The sequence below is a fragment of the Phallusia mammillata genome, chromosome 6 (genome assembly GCF_965637545.1).
Source record: "Phallusia mammillata chromosome 6, kaPhaMamm4.hap1.1, whole genome shotgun sequence".
In the NCBI taxonomy this organism is placed as follows: Eukaryota; Metazoa; Chordata; class Ascidiacea; order Phlebobranchia; family Ascidiidae; genus Phallusia; species Phallusia mammillata.
In genome coordinates this window covers 1,197,370-1,217,702 of record NC_137257.1, presented here as the reverse complement: position 1 = coordinate 1,217,702, position 20,333 = coordinate 1,197,370, and the positions used below count along the sequence as shown (strand labels likewise).

Below are 20,333 nucleotides of genomic sequence, written 5' to 3'. Positions count from 1 at the left end.
GGATTCGGTTAATCTGGATTGCTGCCTATTCCGGACAATTTTTTATGCCCAAACGGGCCCGGATTAACCAACGTTGACTATATTTGAAAACGAAAACAGTTTTGGTTGCTAAATTTTAATTAAAAGGAAAGTTTTTCTGTTAAAAAAGGCGCAAATCTGATTATGGTTATTTTTCGTCTTGACCCTAATTTGTCGAAAAAGACTTGCTCTTAAGGTAGTGGGTCCTTATCCCGTCTCGGCCCATATTAACAAGCAATACATGTTACCACCACTGTTCAAAAATCCCAAAAGTCAAGAAAATGCAGAATCTGTCATGAATGCTTCAAAAGCAGCTCGAAGGCAAACATTAAAATTCTTACGTTAGATCCATCGAGCGAGCATTTATGAAGAAAAGCGAGGTAGTTGGCGAAATATGGATTCTTGGTGCTCTCTGTCGTCATCGTGCGGATAAATGTTTCAAAGTTTTCATCCGGCAAAGAGTGGAGAGTCAGTGAAATGGCTCCGTCGATGGCAGTGTTCAACACATCGGTATAAGAATCGCTAAAATAAATGTCATTTGTTAGTTTGGGTATTGGCACATCTAATGTAGCTCACAGTGATCCTCAGTGTACTCAGGGAGCTTGTGTGTTTGTCGAGAGAGAAAATTTCACAATACTTTGTGCCAAGAAATTTTACGAAAACAAAACTAACTTTTTCAGGAAGACGAGTAGATCGTTAATCTGGATTCCATTCCACGTGTCGGATCCAATCCACTGAAATCTCGTTTCCATTTTCTTCATGTGGACACTCTTCAATATCAAAGCCAAGTTGTATTCGGTCGCAAACACGATCACCACTAACGGAAGAAAATAAAAATATTTGATACAGAGCAAACTTATACTATGAATGCAGTGTTGGGATTCAGCCGGTTCGCACCGGTTCCATAGAACTGTCTCACGAAAAAAAAAGAGATCAGCGAACTAGTTAGCATTATTGGTTACTGTCAATAGACTTGTAACAGAAACGGCTGAAAAATATGACTTCTGTGATAAAACTGGCTGACAAAAAATTTGTATCCCACCACTGGATACATGGGCTAAATGTTTCAAAGCATTTAACCTGAAAAAAAAATTTGTATATATACGGCACGGTAACGAACTCAAAAAAAAACCGGCGGTTGCCTACCACTGCACTAGACATCTCAGCAACTTCTATTAGCAAATTTTAAATATTCAACCAAGACATTTTTTAGTTTTACCGTTTGCAGTTGAATCTGATGCCAGCCGTTCGATCATGACGTCAACAGCCTGTTCACTCGGCGTCCTTGGCAACTTGATCTCGACGGCAATACAAATGGATGAGCCGGCCGTCTGCGTCTGGAAAGCGTCGAAAGCGTGGGTTCCTGTGTGGATGAGAGGTGCGCATGTCGAATTACAACACATAATAGACAAATAGAAATCGTAGCACTCTATAACTGTCCCGAAATAAAACTGTTTTTTTTTTGTAACTAATACTGAATAAAGACATGAATTTAAAACCAATGGGTTTGGTAACTGGTTTGAACAGTGGGAAAATACGTAAAGTTAGCTAATTCCTAGAATCTGTTTCACCACACGGACGCCATAGGGATTTAGCAGCCCGTAAGTTGGAAACAATGACAGAGTAGTGTAACTTTGGGTTAAGTTACAGCATTGGCTGAAATACTTTTTTAATGGTTTTAATCACTGTGTGTTTAAACTGGTTATTCTCAAACTGCGAAATCTAATATTTATTCTGCGAAGTGTAAATCTACGTTTTCGAGATTTAGGACAAAATTAACTCTGTCGCGAAAAGGTATTAATTTTTTTATGTGTCACAACCCTAAGTTTGAGAACACTGGCTTCTAGAAATTTGAAAACATCAAGGTTTAAAAAAAACGAAACAGTATATGACCAGTGGTGTTAGTGCAGGGGCGGGCAACTTCTCCAGTTGTCGGGCCTGAAATGGGAAAATGAAGGGCTTGGCGGGCGGATTCCTGAATCGATACATTAATCGCGTATTTATCCAGTGATTTAAAACGGTTTTGACCACCTAAACCAAATACAATCAAGAACGTCACAATTACAATACAGTCCAAACAATCTAACTGATATAATCTAAAATTATACACCACAGCAAATTTAATGCATACACCACAGGCTCACAGACTGCTGAAACACTAACTAGGCTACACCTGTGGAAACAAAGAAAACCACACACAAGGTAGGCAGTTATGTCGTAACAATGGACGTAAGGTGCAATGGTAACAACAGCGGGAAAGTTTTTTGCTATTGGGGGGCGTTACAGTCGCAAGTAGTGGGGAATTGCGGCAGACTGTGGCCGCGAGCCACATTATCATGTAAGACCGGAAACTGTCTGCGGGCCGCTCAAAATCCCATCGCGGGCCGTATGTTGCCGGCCCCTGTGTTAGTGCATACAATGTCTGGGTTTTGGGCTGCGTCGAAAGCAACTGAATCCAAAGATTTACATTAAAACAAACGGATTAATCTAAACCTGTTTACCATAATCGTTGTCCTCGTAAATAAAGGAAACATATCTCCAGCCGTTGACCTTCAGCAGTTGTATCATCGCACCAACCTAAAGATGAAAAAAGGTTTGAAAGTCGCAGACCCAGAGTTGTAAACAGACCCGAAACTTGAGCCCGAACCCGAATCGTTTTTGAGAAGCCTGTTTAGGCCCGAAAGTTTGATTGGCAGGCCCATACTTGGAGCCTCAGGAAAGACCAACAGACACATAAAACAATTGGTCTTAAACAAGGCGTTCTGCGGCTGTTTGACATAAGGTCAGGTACAGCAAGTGGCTACTTAGCTAGTTAAATTTATTCAAATAAAATATTGACAAAGAGTGTAAAGTCAGGCCCGAATCAAGCCCGTTTTTTTAAGCCCAAACCCGTCCCGACTTACAACTCTCCACAGAGTTTAAAAATATGAGTAGACAGCATAGAACAATAAGTTTGAAAACCAGCATGGGCCTAAACCAAAAGGATTAAAACAAAGCAAAAAAGTTAACCTGAAATCGATCAGAGGGAGCTGTTCGGAAATAAAATGGAAATCTTCGTTTGTTGCTGAGAACGGGGGAAGTAGCGGAAAAGCTGATCTGCGGAAAACGCGGGAACGGAATTAGCGGAAAAGGAAATCATAACAACACCTGATGGCTATTTCGGGATAATTCGATTATCCATTTTTAAATTTAGTTTTGAAAACAAAGCCAGCTATACGGGAATGGTTGACAAAAATTTCAAAATAAAAAAGAAACCTGGCTTTAAACCTATTTTGGGCTTTTTTGACATAAAATTTGCGGATTTTCGACATAATTTATTTTGTAAAAAAATTGGTAAAACAATTTCTGTGTGGTAAAGTTTCAAAATACCAATTATTTGAAGAAGAAACGACTGAAACAGCGATACTTAAGTTGTTAAGTTTAATCAAATGCAACTAGAGAATACTTGAAAGTAATACAAGCTTTAAATTATGCAAAGGAACACAATCCAGTGATTGTTACGTGACACTGAAAACAATTGCATCGCAATTTTAAGACAATTGATATTCTTCTGATTGTCTGAAATTCATTTTTTATTCAGTTGTCTGAACCCTAGCAGCTATAACCTTAAAATAACTATCGATAAAAACATGCAAACGGTACAACAACGGGCCAATTGCAGCGACTGTGCTGTTTAAAACCAACGTAAATATTTCATTAATATAAGTCATATCAAGGTGTTTTAGTATTTACAAAATTTTCACTTGCATTTTAATTATTTTTAAATATTTTCTAAGTGTGAATTGACTGTGAAACGGTTTGCGGAATATTCTTATAGGTTGTTTGACATTAGTTACATCATTAGGGTAGACGCTTCTCTTGAAAAGACTTTCGGACTAGAAACGTTAAAGCGGAAGTTCCAGTCACATTTTGTAAACAAAAACGCCATTTCCGCATAGCAACTTGGGCAGGCAACATAAACACGAGTTTTTAATACATGGGCCAACCACGTTTCATCGGAACAAGCTTTCAACGAAGCAAATCAAAACTATGGAATCCACCAAAATTAAATTATGAAACATTAATAATATCGGATACAATACTACATACAAAACCGTGGCGTGTTTTTATAAAAACGTTTTCAGGCATAACGGAATTTCAATTGGAGCGCGAACGCCAAAAGATGATAAAGTCAAAACACTAAATATCCTGGCTATAAAATGGCGTTTACTTTTCCTTTACAGTTGGTATTTTGTCAACAATCGATTAATTCTACAACGCCACAGTAAACAATGGTGCTCTTATGATGTCACTTACACCCCATTGTGTTTATTATCTGTTCCCTATTTTACCTGAGGAATATCAAACAGTCCCAGCAGATTTGCAGTTGGCACCGAAACCTCGCTCGTCTCTGGACCAATCAGACCCCAGTACGTGTTATTGCGTGACGTAGTTGGCTCACGTGGCAAATATTCTTCAACGATCTGTTATGGAATAAAAAAATGATGAATAAAAAATGTATACTATATTTGGTATTGGTTTAGTATGTTTTCAAATTCCCTAAAGTAAAAATTTGTCCAACTAAAACTTTATTTGGTTTGTTTTTAAATTCAATAAAATCACTGCTGAAATGTTTGAAAAAAAATATTGTAAATATTTTTCATTAAAACCCAAACTAATTGTTAAGTTATTTTCCGCTTTTAAAATCTTTAGTTGTGTTTCGTGTGTTTTGAGTATCCTATATTATTGTGGTTGGTTTGCAAACCATTGAAATTTCAAATTTTTAATGAAGACTTTATGCTGGAACTATTGCACAATAGGTTGTGAAAACAATTGGTATTGTTCGGTATCAAGCAAAATCAAAATCCAAACGACATTACGCCATTTCCTGTTTTTGCGCAACAACCTATTATATTAACCTGTTTAACCTGTATACATGTATAGCTGAATATTGTCGAACACATTTTCATGTGTTACATCTGACGTCACAAACCTGTTGCAGAGCTCGGGTGTCAACAAGACAATCAGCGAAAGGTTCTAGAACAAGATGGATTCCTGGAAGCAGTGTGGCGTCACTGTTGATGCGATCGATCGTGTACATTGTCATCTCAATCCACTGTAAAGTATGGGACACGTTGATAACATTTAAAAGGTTAGCCTTACATACACCGCAGACCAGTGGTTCCCAACCAGGGGAAAATTCCCCACCAGGGGGGCCTTATGTCACAATACAAGGTTCACGAAAGCCTCAATAAAAACAACGTAGTCAGGATAAAGTTCGGAGTTGGTCTTTATTACAAGGCTTTTCGGATTTAAGATTTAAAAATGGCCGGTTTCGCTACCCAATTCACAGTTAATCATGTACACAGGATACGTATTGATTTTTTGCGTATAACCACTGTTTTTACGTGGGTCTGACCACAAATTGGTTTATTCGGTAAATTAAACAAAGTAAATATGCAGGGTTTGCTTGTCAACATGCTTCGTGGCGGCCATAGAACTCAAATCGTTGTGAGAAAAATCGTTGTGTCTGTAAGATTGGTGTCAGAACAATGGCTATGTTCTACTATGCAAACGAATTGAACAGTTTTCCAACTTTTCGAACGTCACAACAATAGATGCGACAATGGGCTTTGTTGAAAACCGCTTTCCCATAAATTAGTAATTTCCGATAAGAATCATCGCCACACAAAGATCATAAAATATTGATGATCAAAGACACCTTTTTGGAATATTATAATCCCTAAACTCTCAAAAAGATTTTATGGTTTTACTTCCTATTGTGGAAGCTTTGTAACGAAAAGTGCTATTCAGTTTCTTCATATATTTTCCCCACAAATATTTAGGTCAAAAAATGAATGAATAAAAGATCTAATCAGGGGACTAAATACAATAGCTTTAAAGTAGTGTCGTGTCGTAACAAATATACTGGTCTTTTAATCACTGAAGAAACAGTTATTTTTAGAGACATTTAATCAATTAATCGTTTATGTGAATAAGCATGTAGGTGTGTATGTTTATATCTCAGCTTTCGGTTGATATAATCGACAAGAACCGCTTATTGTGTGGAACTTAGTTTACCTTGCTTGGTGCAAGAAAACATACCGACATATGCAGAGTTGTAAACGGGCCTGAAATTGGAGCCCGAACCCGGCCCGAACCCGGCCCAAACCCGGCCCGAACCCGAATCGTTTTTGAAAAGCCCGTTTAGGCCCGAAAGTTTGATTGACAGGCCTTAACATTGAAGCACCAGGAAAGACCAAGATAATAAACACAATAAGACGATTGGTCTTGAACAAGGCGTTTTAGGGCTGTTTGACATTAAATCAGGTCCAGCAAGTGGCTACTTAGCTGTTTAAATTTATTCAAAAAAATACTGACACAGAGTGTAAAGTCAGGCCCGAATCAAGCCCGCTTTTTGAAGAATCCAAAGCCCGAACCCGACCCGAAAAGCCCGGCCCAACTTACAACTCTGGACACATGTAAGTTACTTGCATTAAATAATCATCAAGCCGGAAATAGCTGCACAACGTAGACACAATTAATAGATCATGCCAAAACTGTATGCAGTCACACTTTACAAGACACCGTCATGGGTACAAAACTATAAAACTTTCTTTTAAAACGCCGCAAACCAATTGAAAACAAACATTTGGGGACTGGTGAAATGTCGGCAGAGCAACGAGACACATCTTCAACAACAAATAAGTTTAGCAAGCAGTTTACCTGAACACTGGAACTAAACACTTTTGAAGTGTCGCATTTTTCGTCTTCTCCTCGGTGAAAAACCGTAAAAAGTCCCCCAAGTTTGATGACGAAAGTATCTGATGACGAACCTGATGACGTCGTTACCCCACTGTCGATGACGTCAACAGCTCCAACCAGAGAAGGAAGAATGATAAGAAGAAAAAGCATGACTCAGTGATTCGACATAGCGACTGTAACAGGTAAATTGTGATACCAGTGTTTTCTGGAAAAACAAAACGGTGAATAATTATTAAAGAAAAACAATAAGCAATTTGGACAATACTGTACACAGATAATAAAAACCTAAAAAGTTACGCATCTCCCAGCGCCTTAACTCTTTGTATAAAAAGATGTACAGTTTTTTACACTGTTTCACCATTTAGTTGTTGATAAACTGCCTCTATAAATTAACAAAACAAACGGCTAATAATAAGTTCTGATAAATTCTGGCATTTGAAAAAACTTTGCGAAAAAAACACCTCCTCTGGCGGCAAAAGTAACAAAACTGGCTGACAAAATCTGATCCTACGTGAAATTTGCTGTGTTATACCAACGGACGTGGTAATTTAAAGGCCAATAAATGATTTACAGGTGAATCTGTTGCAAACCGTGTTGTATTACAGGTGATGTATTACGGGTGCGGCCGACCACAGATCAATGATCCAGTCTCAAGTGGTCGATCCCGTCCAAATTTGTTGACACGAGATTTTAACAATTTCTTTTGCAGGCGTAAAAATATCTTTGAACCGGTACGGGTTCACGCAAATGGTTCACTCTTCCCAAACAATTATGACATGACAATAACGCTTTGACATGCAACAAAAGACGCACAATCTGTGAAAGTTTGAGTTAAATTTAACAGATGGAAAAATCAATGATGTCTTACGTAAACAGGTTTCGATTTCGTTGCTAATAAAATAAAACGATTTTTCAAAGTTCTGGGAGTACCCTTACATAAAATGAGAACAACTTATCGCATTGAAGATTGCAAATTTGTTTTGGGAAAATGCAGTGATGCGACGTCATTTAAGGTTAATATTTGTTAAATTGAAAAACGTTATAATTGGACAAGGACTTACTAACAGGTCAATTGATCGTTGACGTAGACAGAAGGGCCTAAAAACTTTTTTTTTGAAATTGCAAGTGTTGTTTAATTTACCGCCAAGATTTCCGACTGGTCAGCGCAAGCGCCTTGTTCTAATCCTGTCGCCGTCACGTGTTTCCCTGAGCAACAAACTTAAACGGCATTGCTCCGACACAGTGGTTCCCGATGGGCTGAACTAAATTAAAGCCACAAACTGCCTAAGTCGAAAAAAAACAAAAACAAAAATATGCTTTGACAGGCTTCCAATAAAACAGGCAGCTCAACGGCGGACTCATTGTGAGCATAACGCATTCAGGCGTTGCCCGTCCATCGAGAATAAAAATGAAACTAACAATTGATGTTTTATAGAGAAACAAAAAGTGCTTTCGTTACTCTCAGTAAGTCACTAACAAATTTGCAATCACTGTTATTCTCATAAACTGTGACTCATCACAACAGACAACGTCCAACACTTGCTGAGTCATCTTCTGCAACTGGCAAGTGAAGAATGTGTAACTACAACAAAAGAGGGTGAGAGGTTACCATAAAGACTGGTTTCAACCATCAGAAAACTGGTCCATTATTTTCATTTTACGGTTTTAATAACGGATACCAGTTTGGCCACTGAGCCTAAAAATCAAGTTTATCTGAGGAACGTACGACAAACCCGCACCTTTTAAGACAGAGACATCTTTTTAAACCAATTTTAGTAGCAAAATATTTAGCGTGATAATTAACATCAATTCACAAACGCCAGTAGGTATATACTTTTACGTAGATGTGCGCAGTGGCATTATGTCGTATACGCCACCAAAAGTTGTACAACTTTTGCATAAATGACACGATAAAATTGAACTTTACCGACCCTGCTACGCTAAAAAAGCAGCTATAAAGCCTAAAAAATGTAAAAAAAAACTTTACATGCAAACAGTTTTACTCTCACATCTCAGTAACTTTCAAAAGCAAACTTCTTATCTTGCTTACCCCATATCAGATTTCTGAGAGAATTTACCCTACCTTTCTATCTTTGCCAAACAACCCGACTCGGTGGCCTGAAAGCTGTTATATTTGTCTACGTTGTATTTCTTGTTTTGTGAAATAAATACCAAGACTGTATTAATGACATTATAAGTAATGCCATTAACTCAAACAAGGCTATTAAAAACGATAGCGTATCTTAAAACTGCTGAAACCTTCGCAAAATTTACGCATCAAAAGTTTTTGCCAGCCCACACAACCACCTTCAGCCAAACCACAGGCTGCTTTGGGAACAAAATCATCGATTTTTCTGTGGGTCTGTAGTGAATTTAGGCGTGTCCATCCTTACACTGTATATCCTGCACAAATGAATCAGTCCAGAAATTTGAAAAGACACAAAACACCTTCCGTTACGTCACAAACGTCTGCGACAAAAGCGCTTCTCGCGTCATGATGTAATATGATCGTCTTCGAGTCTCAAACTAATTGAGAATTGTGGTAACATTTTGTTTTAAATTTGTGAAAGACATTTCAAAAAACATCATAGTGATTCTATTTTTGCACTAAATTATGACAAGTTTACCCTTTTTTTCTCACTATTTTGTGAAGAAGTTAGCGTTCGAAGGTATCAATTTGAACCCTCAAACATTCAAAGATACATATTTTTCGCTTGTTAAGAAAAGGTCTTGTCCGTAATTTTCATTTTACGAATTACTAGTTTCAGATACAAAAAATACATAAACAAAACCGGTACATCCTTTTTACCAATTGCATTTTTTTGAGTAAAATAATAACAGTTGTAAAATATTTTCATACATTTAACCCAGTGGTTCCCAAACTGTGGGCCATGGCCCAGTACTAGGCCAACCAAGACATTTTCAATGGGCCACAGAGCCATTTGAACAGATTCTACTGTTTTGTTATACTGTAGATATTATGCGCTTTGTTTTGAAAAACATAATATTTGCAAAGAATCCCGAATCTTGTAGCCAAAATTCAGGAGCATATCTATCTCATTAAAAATAAATTGCTAGAAACCATTCCCCCTGTTTTTGAGTTATTTTTTTGTTTGTGCCCAAATTTCAGCACGTGGTGAGCCACGAATCGCTATTAAAATAGACATTTGGGCCACAGACCAAAAAAGTTTGAGAACCCCTGATTTAACCAAAGGACCAACAATATGTCAGCTCAGACACATCTTAAACTGTAACAAGCATTGAGTTGAGCCACCATAAGATTGCATTCAAAATCAAACGATCTAGCTGAAAACCAAAAACACGTTCTATCACTGCTTGAACTTTTGCATGCAAACCGCATGTTACATACAATTACATAGAAATACGAGGAAATGAAAAGACCGTTACAAACTGCGATGACATCATCCAAGCGTGTTGCGTACAAGTGAAAATCATGTAATGACGCAGGGTTAAGTGGTTACTATGAGTAACTGCAGTGACTGGTAAACTGCTGCAAATTAAAATGCAGAGCGAATTGTTTCAAACAAAACCAGCTCCTTTTCTTGCAAGCTTAACATAAAATCACAACAACAAACTAGAACAAAATGTATTTGCTTTCTAAGACATTTCTAACTCGTTTACGATATTAAATTAGTAAAAAAAATATTAAAACATCTGCTTTTACAGTGACTTTTACAGAAAATTAACTGACGTTTTTATATACTTTTCACAAATAAATGTACTTAACATTGGTACCTAATATCTTGTTCTAAAGATACTGATTCTGCTGATGTACCTTACTCCATTGCGTTGAGCTGCATACTAACAACGCATTTGTACCGCGATCGTTCATTTCTGGACATGCTTTTTGTTGTAATTGCTGGTTTGCAAACGCTGGACATGATTGTGCACAAAAAAGCTTGTGCGCACTCCTCTACTTTAGGTGCTGATGCTGAGCGAAAAATAACCGCCATTCACTAATTACAAAGCTGACTTAATAAGCCTTTACAACTGCAAGCGCAGAACATCAATCACTGTAAATCGGGCGTGAAACCAACGAGCCACATGCCACCTTTGTTTACAAACGAATCAAATTCTTTTGTACATGAAACTTAGCATGTCTAACTCTGCTAACGCCGTGAAACTACACTGCGATTTTTTACGTTCTTTGCCCTCAAACATCCAGACATGAACCCTGGCAGCAATTTAATAGTGTGAATACCTTTTTGTTGATAATTACCATTTATAAACTGATATCTATACTGTTAATTAACGCAACTGGTAGCAATGATAATAGTCTACAAAATACTCTTAGTAACCGTCAAACACAAATATAAACCTATACAGTTCCACAACCTAGATCTCAAGCGAAAGCATAGAATCAATAAGTTTTCATGTAACCGTGGTTTGAACCTGTGCAGCTGTTATGCGGTGGCCCATGCACTTAATTATCCTTTACTAACATAAGCCTTACCCTCATAACACCAATCACACAAGCCCCAGGGCAAAATAATGCATCTCTGTTGTTTTATTGCTAGTTCGTTAACTTTTACGGACAAACAAAACTAGTATTCAGTATTTTAAAAGTTTTAAGAAAAAAAATACAAGTCTTTCGCTTGTTACGCTTAAATAGGCGACATTATCAACGTCTGACTTTAAGAACTTAAACTTTTTCAACAAAATCTAATTCCTTAAAAATCAACAATCAAAAATTTTAATGTCAACGACTTTCTGTGTTCGTAAAAGTCAAAGAGAAGCTTCATTGAGAAATAAAAGGTTGTAAACAGATCGACTAATTCCAGCAAGACCGTTATGTAGTTTACCTTAAATCAGCAACAGGTTTAGACAGAAACAAAAAAAAAGACTAATATATGCAACTTAAATTTCAACATAATTTTGTGAAAAACTATATTTTTCCACACACTTAGGAACTTAGATTGTATTACACTTCACTTTGATTCAACTTTCAGAATATTTTGAAAAGAACATTGAAAAGTAGTCAACCAACCCTTAAAATAGAAAAAGAAACTCAAACCACAAAATTACTGCTGAGATTACCCTTGTAGACGCGCAACAACATCAGAGAGTTCACCGAAGCAACTACACCTGCACCTGCCTGATGAGCTTTCCAAATTTGGCCAACCCAAAATATTCTCCGCTTACGCAAACCCAATGAAGCAAAACACAGCGCGGTGTTGTTGTTTCCGCCCCAAACTTCCCCTAACTTACCCCACATCCACGTGTTGCCCCTGAAACGAATGACATCATTTCAAAGGGGGTGAAGCGGTTCGGTATTTTTCCTGATCTTATCTATTGCACGGTTAGGTGGCTATGACGTCAACTGCAGGCTGCATCGGATAAACTGACGTCTGCATTTATTTAAGTTAGGGGGTCGGCTACCTTATTTGCACTGCGGACTGTTTAAAAACTGAAATTTTATCGCGAAATGGCCTTCAAAAAACAGCAAATGTTTAGCAACAAAAATTGATAAGTTATATATTTGGACTTGCCAACGTCTACTGATGCAAGAAATACTGCATAAATCATTGAAGCATTTTACTTGCAAAAAGTATACGACCCGGTAACGAACTCTTTATGGCACTATAATTGCCTACCAGTGATTTTAGGCAAGGCCCCAAAACTGGCGTTGCATTATATTACTTATTATTTCATTTCGTGTCCTACAATGACGACAAAATATCTAAATTATATTCTGCTATTAGCATCAGACGCGAAGGGTCGTTAGAAAGTTTATCCATATACGTTTTCCTGATCTAAGCGTTCTGCAATCTTTTTTCTCCAACTCATGCGTTGTACAAGACTTTCGACATTGAATTCAACACCTTTTGAACGATATTTCTTGAAAACAGCAACGTAGCTTTACCAAGAATCAGGGGCGTGCACAACTGCAGATAAAAATACATCGTTTTTTTTTAATCGTGCAATTAATGCTTGCTGCATGCAGAGCAAACGTTCTGCGATGACGCAAATTAACAAAACTGTGCATTATCATTTCTAGGTTTAACTTTCTTGTCATTATAGGTATTGGGAGTTTAAGTTCCAATAATCTTCGGTTGCAACTGATATTGAAGTGGGAAAACCTTCGTTGAAGTGGGAAAACCTTCGTTACGTCATTATGAAAGCTTAGTTAGAAAACATCAGTGGAGCCGCAATAACAAGCAACCATCAGCAGCAAACCAAGTAAATAAAGTCAGAGCAAGAGAGGCCTGTTGTGGCTGAACAGTAGCGACAAAAATACAAGGACTAAATTGAAGTGAAACTCAATTCAGAATTGTTTTACAAAAATGTGTTCCCATTTTCAACTCCGGTCTGAACAATCAATAGACACAAAACTTTATGCGCAGTCTACCTCTCTGGCGACACTAGTGTTTCACAATCTCATGCGTTTCAAATCTCAACATTACGTCATCTTGCAACGATGAAAATAGTTTTCCATACCTGTTTCGGTTTCGGTTTTTACATTGCTACTGTGCATCTTATTTCCAAATTGTTTATTCGCATTTTGTTTTACTTGTTTATTCATTTTATTATATGAGTTGGACAATAAAATAGGATACTCTATATGAAAGATGTCACTGATCTTTCAATCAAAGTTTGATATGTGTCAACCGCAGTGAAATGTAGTCACTTTTTGACAAAAGCAAAAACTCTAGTTTAAACTGTGCAAGAAAAAACTCTTCACATATTTTAGACAATTAATATATTGCAAAAACGAAATGATTTTGTATCACAACAACACTGCTTTCATGTGAAAGTGCTCACGAAATTCCGCAAAAAAAGTGTCACGAAAAACATCACGTGCGAGGCATGCATCACGAGGAAACTCGCTCACATGAAAACATCATGCCGACTGGAATATGATCACTCATGGTGGCGAGTCCCGTGAAAAACTTGAAATCTTTCACGCCCTGAAAAAAACATGATCATTTGTTAGAAGTTGAAGATAAGAAATATATAGATCCGGTTAATCGCATAACGACTCCTAAACGGTAAATGAAGGCTTTTTTGAACTTTTTGCCTCACCGTACACGTTTTACCAGTTTTAAAGCAGTCGGCAAGCTTATACAGCCACGGCCCTCAAATATTTTTAGTCATGTCTTGAGGCCCACACAGCGTTAAAAATTCCCAACAAGTTTACAAACGAAAAAAAATGATGTTGAAGCCAGTTTCTTTCATAAAAGTACATATAAAACCACTATGGTTTTAAACCGGGAAGATTTTTTTTGCCATTTAGTCTATTAATTGTTAAATAATTATTTCTCTTAAATGCAAGAATATTGATTGGTATGACATTACCTGAAGCAGTGAGCACTCACTTACTCCAGCTTTTATTCATCAGTTAATTGTTACATTATCATTTGTGTGTGTGGGATACAAACGTTGTGTTCGCAGAACCAAATCAAATGGAAGAAACAAATAAAATAAAAGATGAAAAGACTTACAAACGTCCATTAAAACCAGCTACTACTAACGTTGTGTGGGCAGAACTACATTAAATGGAAGAGAAACAGAGAAAACTAAAACAAAACAAATTGTCGGCTAGAACTTGCTATAATTTTTACACAAAAATGCACTTTCTAGCTATTATTATCTATTCAATGCTTCTAATTCAAAGTTGATGGCATTCGAAACATTTAGTCTACAACTCAACAGCCACAGCAAATAGTCAGTATATTTCCAACCCACCAGTTGCACATCTTGACATGGTTTGTAGAGAATGTAGTCAATCCTCCTTTTCCCATCTCCGTTCCTTGTAAGTGTTGATTTGTGAGCCATCGTCGATGCCACATATTGATGACGTTCTAACTCAGAAACCAACATTCTACAGCAAATTAAAGTGGAGAAAGTTTAATATTTAATGCTCCAAGATTGTTCTACAGTTAAAGATAGGTTTAACACAAACATCATAAACAAAATTTTAAAAATATCTAGGGTATTTTACAAGTGAAACAAATCTGTAGCAAAGAGAAATTTAAGCAAGAGTAGCAAAACCCTGATTTTTAGTCTATGTCTGTTGCTTAGAAACTCTTGTAAATTCAATTTGAAAAGCTACAATGTGTAATATCATAAATATTTCGAAGTTCCATGAATATTAATCCAGTAATATAAAGAAAGCAATGGTATAAATACTTTTCAGAGATAAAATTAAAAACAACGGCCCTTTACCCACCTCTGCAGACCCTGTGGGGTACAAACTGGGTCAGTGTGGATCATTTTCTGGTTCAGTTCCGTTCCGACAACCCAACTATGTTGATTACCACTCGATGAGTCGATACACGGGTCTCTGCAATGAGCAAGAAAATCGTTTGTTTAAAAATTTAATGGGTAAAAAAAGTGTCTTCCACATGCAAGATTAACAAAAATCTACCAAGGCCGGAAAGATACCATTTGTCTACAGATTCAACACTATAACTTTAACCAAATCCAATTGATTAAGAATAAAACAACTAAAGCACTTGGTAAAAAAGTAACAATCAGTTTTTTTTTCTGATAAACCTGGAATTTTAATTGTCTCACTTCATCATAACAAACTTGTTTTATAATAGTTTAAATAACAGCTATTCAGACAGATCATAATCAACAGTAATCACAAAACGTACACAAAGTTATTGAGAAAGTGACAATGCTGTTCCCTGCTGTCATAGTGGGAAACTCGGTCGAAGTTGAAATCACCAGTGATAATGTTGAACACGGTGACTTCCTTGGATGTCTTTGCTCTCATTTTTGATCTAAAAACAACATAACATGTATCAATGCATAAAACCATCAGTTAAGACATAGATAAATAACTGGGATCAGCCCTGATGCGTCGATGCAGACCAGCGATCATGGCACACTCATATAGAAATCATAGTGTGGCAGGCCCATTGAAGGCGTTATACCGAATCAGAAGGTCACCAAGCATTTACTTGGTTTAGTGCCCTCAATAGGCTTGGCGTACCATGATTGTAAAACACCATAATTCCCAAACTCCTCACAAGCATATATTACACATATGGATTTTGGTAAAATAAAATCGCATTAACATTGAAATACTATGAAAACATAGAATTCATGCAACCCCTTGTAATTGACACAACGTGGTAAGATTTATCCCCTGATATCTTACTCTCTTTGAAATTCCTCCATCCAAAGAGAAATACAATTGAGTTGTTTGCATCGGACACTGGAAGCGCTAGAGTGTGACCACGCTTGCAAATGTGTGTTCGCAACAAATCCAACCAAATCTTCTCCAGTATCAGTCGAACCAAGAAAAATCTGAAAACAATGAAAAGATGGCTTACACCTCGCTTCTGCGCACCTTTTTATCATTCCTTCATGTGACTCAAATGTATATAAACGGGTGTAACTGATGTGGCCTTTGTATCACTGATGATGGCATGAGCATGAGCATTGCCCAAACGTTTGAACAATAAAGCATGTCGCTTTTTATGTCTATTTGGGCCGTTATTTTCACCAATAAACTAATGAAAAGATTATTTGCAAATTAAACTTGTAGCAAAGAGAAAAAAAACATATCAGTACAATCGGTCTCCAGTCATTCAGGCAGTTGTACCATGCAATAACTTTGTGTTGCCTGCTTATAAAGTTTCTTACTCTTTTAACATAGGACATGTTTGGAACAGGCGGTGCTTGTTGACAAGCACAAACATATGACAGAATATTGAAAAGTTTTAGGTTCAATTTCTCGAACTCACAGGCCAAAAATGACCCATGAAATAAAGGTTGTGAGATCTCAAAAAGGTGATGATTATAAACCTGCCGACCATTTTCATACATTGCTATCTAACTACTCAAATCATTCTGTTTCTGAGCAGAAAAAAAGCATTTCGCATCAAACAAAATACAATTCTTGTAATTTTTACTTGTTGTTATGCAACACAACAACGTATCTTCAGATAAAGATGCAACTAGGGGCTTATTAGGTTTATTGTATTTGGCCTTCCAGTAATAAAGCTGCACATCCCTGGTTTAAACGATTAACTTTGTTTTTATATTTGTTATGTGGTGTAAGATATGGATGTTTTTTTAATGTTACATCATCATATGCAGGAAACGGCTTTAGACCACAACAAACACAGATAATATAACACAAAATGTTTTGAAGTTTGCCTTTATTTTACAGGTTCAAACCAACATGTGATATGTTGTACCTTTGTCATAAGTAAACCTTTGCAAGCCAACTTGTCATCTCTGTGGCCATCCGGAAACGCCCGAAATTTTGCATCAATAAATGGATGGCGACTTGCAACGCAAAGGCCACTGCCAAGAATCGAAAGTCGTCTGTCGTGTATCGGCCAAGACACATCATATATTATGTGAGGATATCTGTTGTAAACAATATCCTAGATTTCAAATTCCAAGTGAATACGGTATAATACATCATTAAATCTTTTATTTTCTATTAATTTGTAACCTTTGGTTTCAAACTAAAGATAAAAGTCATCGAAAATCATATTTTTAGAGACCAGTTCTATGGAATGTGCTGTAAAAAAGCCAGGACATGTAGTACAACATATAATTACAACAGGTAGGCCAATAGTAACCTGTTCACCACGGTTATTTTTACTTTATTTTACGGTTATTTTACTTTATTGGTTTTGTAGACCTATTTTACTTACTTGGTTTGTAGACCCTCAATTAAACAATTTGTTGCCTGTCCGTCAAATACTTCTTGGAGGCAAAGAAAGTCCGAAGGACCTGGGAATACATCACTAACGCACTGTTCTTTACTGGAAATACTCCACAAAGTTGAAGTTATGCTTCCAGTTTCTGTTATGCTGCTGTCTGAAATAAAATACCACTCAGTAATCTGTGTTAATCTTCTGTGTGGATGACACCTTTTAAATTTTGCTGCACAATACTAAATCACCAATTCAAATGACATTTTTTTTCCTTAAAGATCCAGGATAAACACTTTTAAGAGCAAAGTGATACCATTCTTCACAACTACATCAAAGCAAATAAAACCAAACTTATAATTAACTGGGGCCACTGCACCAAAGGTATTTGCAACTTTTATGTATATATGTTCCAGGGGCATATAATCGATGTTTATATTTAAGTTGGTGATCATTAAATCTTTAAAAAACGCAAATGCATCATATTTTAATATTGCGGAAATTATAGTAAAACTACTATGTGTTTGAAATCGTTATTCCATTATATATATATAGCTTCTTACCACAGCTATTTAATCCATTGCCGAGATTGAGATTCTCAGAACTCCAGGGTGTAAATAAACAATCAGTTTCAGTGAATCTGTCCCCACCTCTTTGATTTGATTTGTGTTTCGTGTTGGTCGCAGTTTGAACTTGTCGTCCACAAAAATAATCAGCGATTTTCCTTCCTCTTTGCTTGGAATTGCACAAGTTATTGATGTGAGCCACGAATTCTGGCATCAGGCAAATGTTGGCGGTCACAAGGGAGTATGTGTTTGGATTTTGCGTTGCAAATGTGGCCAGTGGAGGGTTTAGACTTGTGGCATGGAACTCTTGGGATGAAATTCGCTTGTAATTGGTGTCAGATCTGAAGATTACATTATAGTGGTTTAGTTTTAGTACAAACCATATTATATTCACCTTGTATTTCAGATATTTTTTTGTCTAATCACTAGTTACATGTTTACTCTCAATTTTTCTCTTAGTTAAACTACTTTTGAGTCTGTGAAAGTTTAATACACCATTGCTCACTTTATAAATACATTTGTTTTTTAAGTAATAACAGTTTTTAGTAAGATACAACTCAATAAAATGCACCAACTATTGTAAAATATTTTTTTAACATTAATTGACTCACATATTGGTTGCTTTTAACAACCAAACAAATAAATATTGTTAAAACTATGAACATATTAGCTATAATTGTGTTGATACAACAAATTCTGTATTCATAACATAATACCGCTTTGCCAAGCATTTAAACAGAGCACACTAATTGGCTTTGAATAATTCATATTCCATATGCTGCGTGTACGCACAGACCAAGTTATAAACTTACTTAGGTTTTGATGTTGCACAAACATATGTGAATGCTCTTGGTCTGATCAACTGCAGCGGGCACCAAATAATAAAGGCAAACAAAGCAAGCGGAATGGATACAAAAAGTAAAATCAGAAATAACAACGCCTGAAACACAAAAATTAGTAATATTTGATGCCTCAATCCAAGAAGTTTGATATTTACATGTAAAATAGACCTTGCCCAAGAAATTACACTGTTTTGACTAAAATAACTACAGAATATTTTGCAAAACAAACTATTTGAATTCCCATAAACTTTTAGCACAAGAACAGTTTATTTACAAAACTTTTTTGTGATTTAGGCATTTTAGTCAACAATTCAAGGATAGAGTTTGGAGTTTAGTACTTAAAAATGAATTTAAAATTGTAATTAATCAAAATCATCTGCATATTAAACATTTTTTTATTACACAGAAAGTTTTAAAGCTCCTTAAACCGCACCTTAATCAAAAACCAAACGATGCTTTTATTTTGAACTTCTTTTGATGTCGTGTGAATAAACATTGACAGCAAACTGTCTACAGCAAACTCCAGTGGAATAAAAAATATTTTTGAAAGCTTGTAAGAAAATCGAATGGCAAGGTTGGATGAGACGTAGGGACCGCCCGGAACAATAGATTCTTCCTCTTCCAGAGAGAATACTGGTGTTGTAGCATGATTCATAGCACCTAGACATTTAATAATATATAAAAGCTGTATCGGTAATGCTGTAAAACAAGTGACTCGATGGCCAATGTTTGGCTCTCACTGACCCGGTCGCGCTTCTACTACGTTCGTTTTATTTTGGTTATGCAATTGTTTAAATTTCAAAGCGTGACAAATAAAACATTGAATTGAATTGAATTAAAACACATAACCAGTGGTGGGATTTAAATTTTTGTTAGCTGGTTCTGTTACAAAAAGTCCATTGACAGTAACCAGTAATGCTAACCGGTTCGATGATCTCATAAAATTTCGTGAGACGGTTCTATAGAACTGGTGTGAACCAGCTGAATCTTACCACTGCATACAACTGATTTTAAAATTTCCTCATAAACAGACTTGGTATTTGATAATTATATAATTCGCTTTAATGCACAATAAATTGCTTACTTCTTTCTTTAAACAGTTATCACATACAAATAAGTATCCAAATACATGTGCCCCTTTTCAATAGACTTGAAAATAGTAAATCTTCTTTTACTAGTATTTTTCTCTCTGCAACCTTGTTTACAATCACATGTTAAATCACAAGACGTCATAAAGCTATTTGTTCAAACACAATAAAATCGTTTGCATGACAACAAATGGAAATTTACCCTCAAAATTCAGTGACGATTGTGGACCACTGGGCGTTCCGGGCGTCTCAGGGTTTTTTCTTCTTTGTGCCATCCTCAAGTCAGCTGCAAATCGCCTTATTATCGAACCACATTCCAGCAGTTTTGCAGTTTGCAGCGTTTTTCTTGGAGCCGCGTTTTCTCTTTAAACAATTGGACTATCCACAACCATTTGTGCACACATTTTGAACTTTATTTTATTTCGTTTTATG

The 20,333-nt window shown here is 36.5% G+C and overlaps 2 protein-coding genes across 3 annotated transcripts in view; both read right to left on the bottom strand.

The window, feature by feature from the left end:
- The window catches only part of LOC145233797 (metabotropic glutamate receptor 3-like), a 21,579-nt gene extending 7,897 nt beyond the window's left edge, over positions 1-13,682 (bottom strand). The window contains exons 1-9 of the mRNA XM_080098583.1: positions 13,616-13,682; positions 6,724-6,935; positions 4,991-5,113; positions 4,350-4,481; positions 3,028-3,114; positions 2,520-2,595; positions 1,238-1,381; positions 691-835; positions 360-540 (exon numbers count right to left, since the gene is read on the bottom strand). Of these exons, the coding sequence (XP_079954709.1) occupies positions 360-540; positions 691-835; positions 1,238-1,381; positions 2,520-2,595; positions 3,028-3,114; positions 4,350-4,481; positions 4,991-5,113; positions 6,724-6,912 (1,077 nt within the window). The 5' untranslated portion in view covers positions 6,913-6,935; positions 13,616-13,682. The remainder of the gene's footprint in view (positions 1-359; positions 541-690; positions 836-1,237; positions 1,382-2,519; positions 2,596-3,027; positions 3,115-4,349; positions 4,482-4,990; positions 5,114-6,723; positions 6,936-13,615) is intronic.
- On the bottom strand, positions 13,475-20,333 carry LOC145233800 (sphingomyelin phosphodiesterase 5-like). Of its 2 annotated transcripts, none has more exons than XM_080098591.1 (11): positions 20,104-20,333; positions 19,247-19,473; positions 18,784-18,911; positions 18,056-18,312; positions 17,406-17,571; positions 16,938-17,112; positions 15,893-16,041; positions 15,384-15,512; positions 14,954-15,067; positions 14,470-14,605; positions 13,475-13,691 (listed from the first exon to the last, which is right to left on the bottom strand). In XM_080098591.1, the coding sequence occupies exons 1-11, from the start codon at positions 20,174-20,176 to the stop codon at positions 13,596-13,598; spliced, it is 1,650 nt and encodes a 549-aa protein (XP_079954717.1). In that variant the 5' UTR covers positions 20,177-20,333; the 3' UTR covers positions 13,475-13,595. The 2 variants fall into 2 exon arrangements, with proteins under 2 accessions (XP_079954717.1, XP_079954716.1); XM_080098590.1 differs by having other exon boundaries at positions 17,969-18,312; positions 20,104-20,331.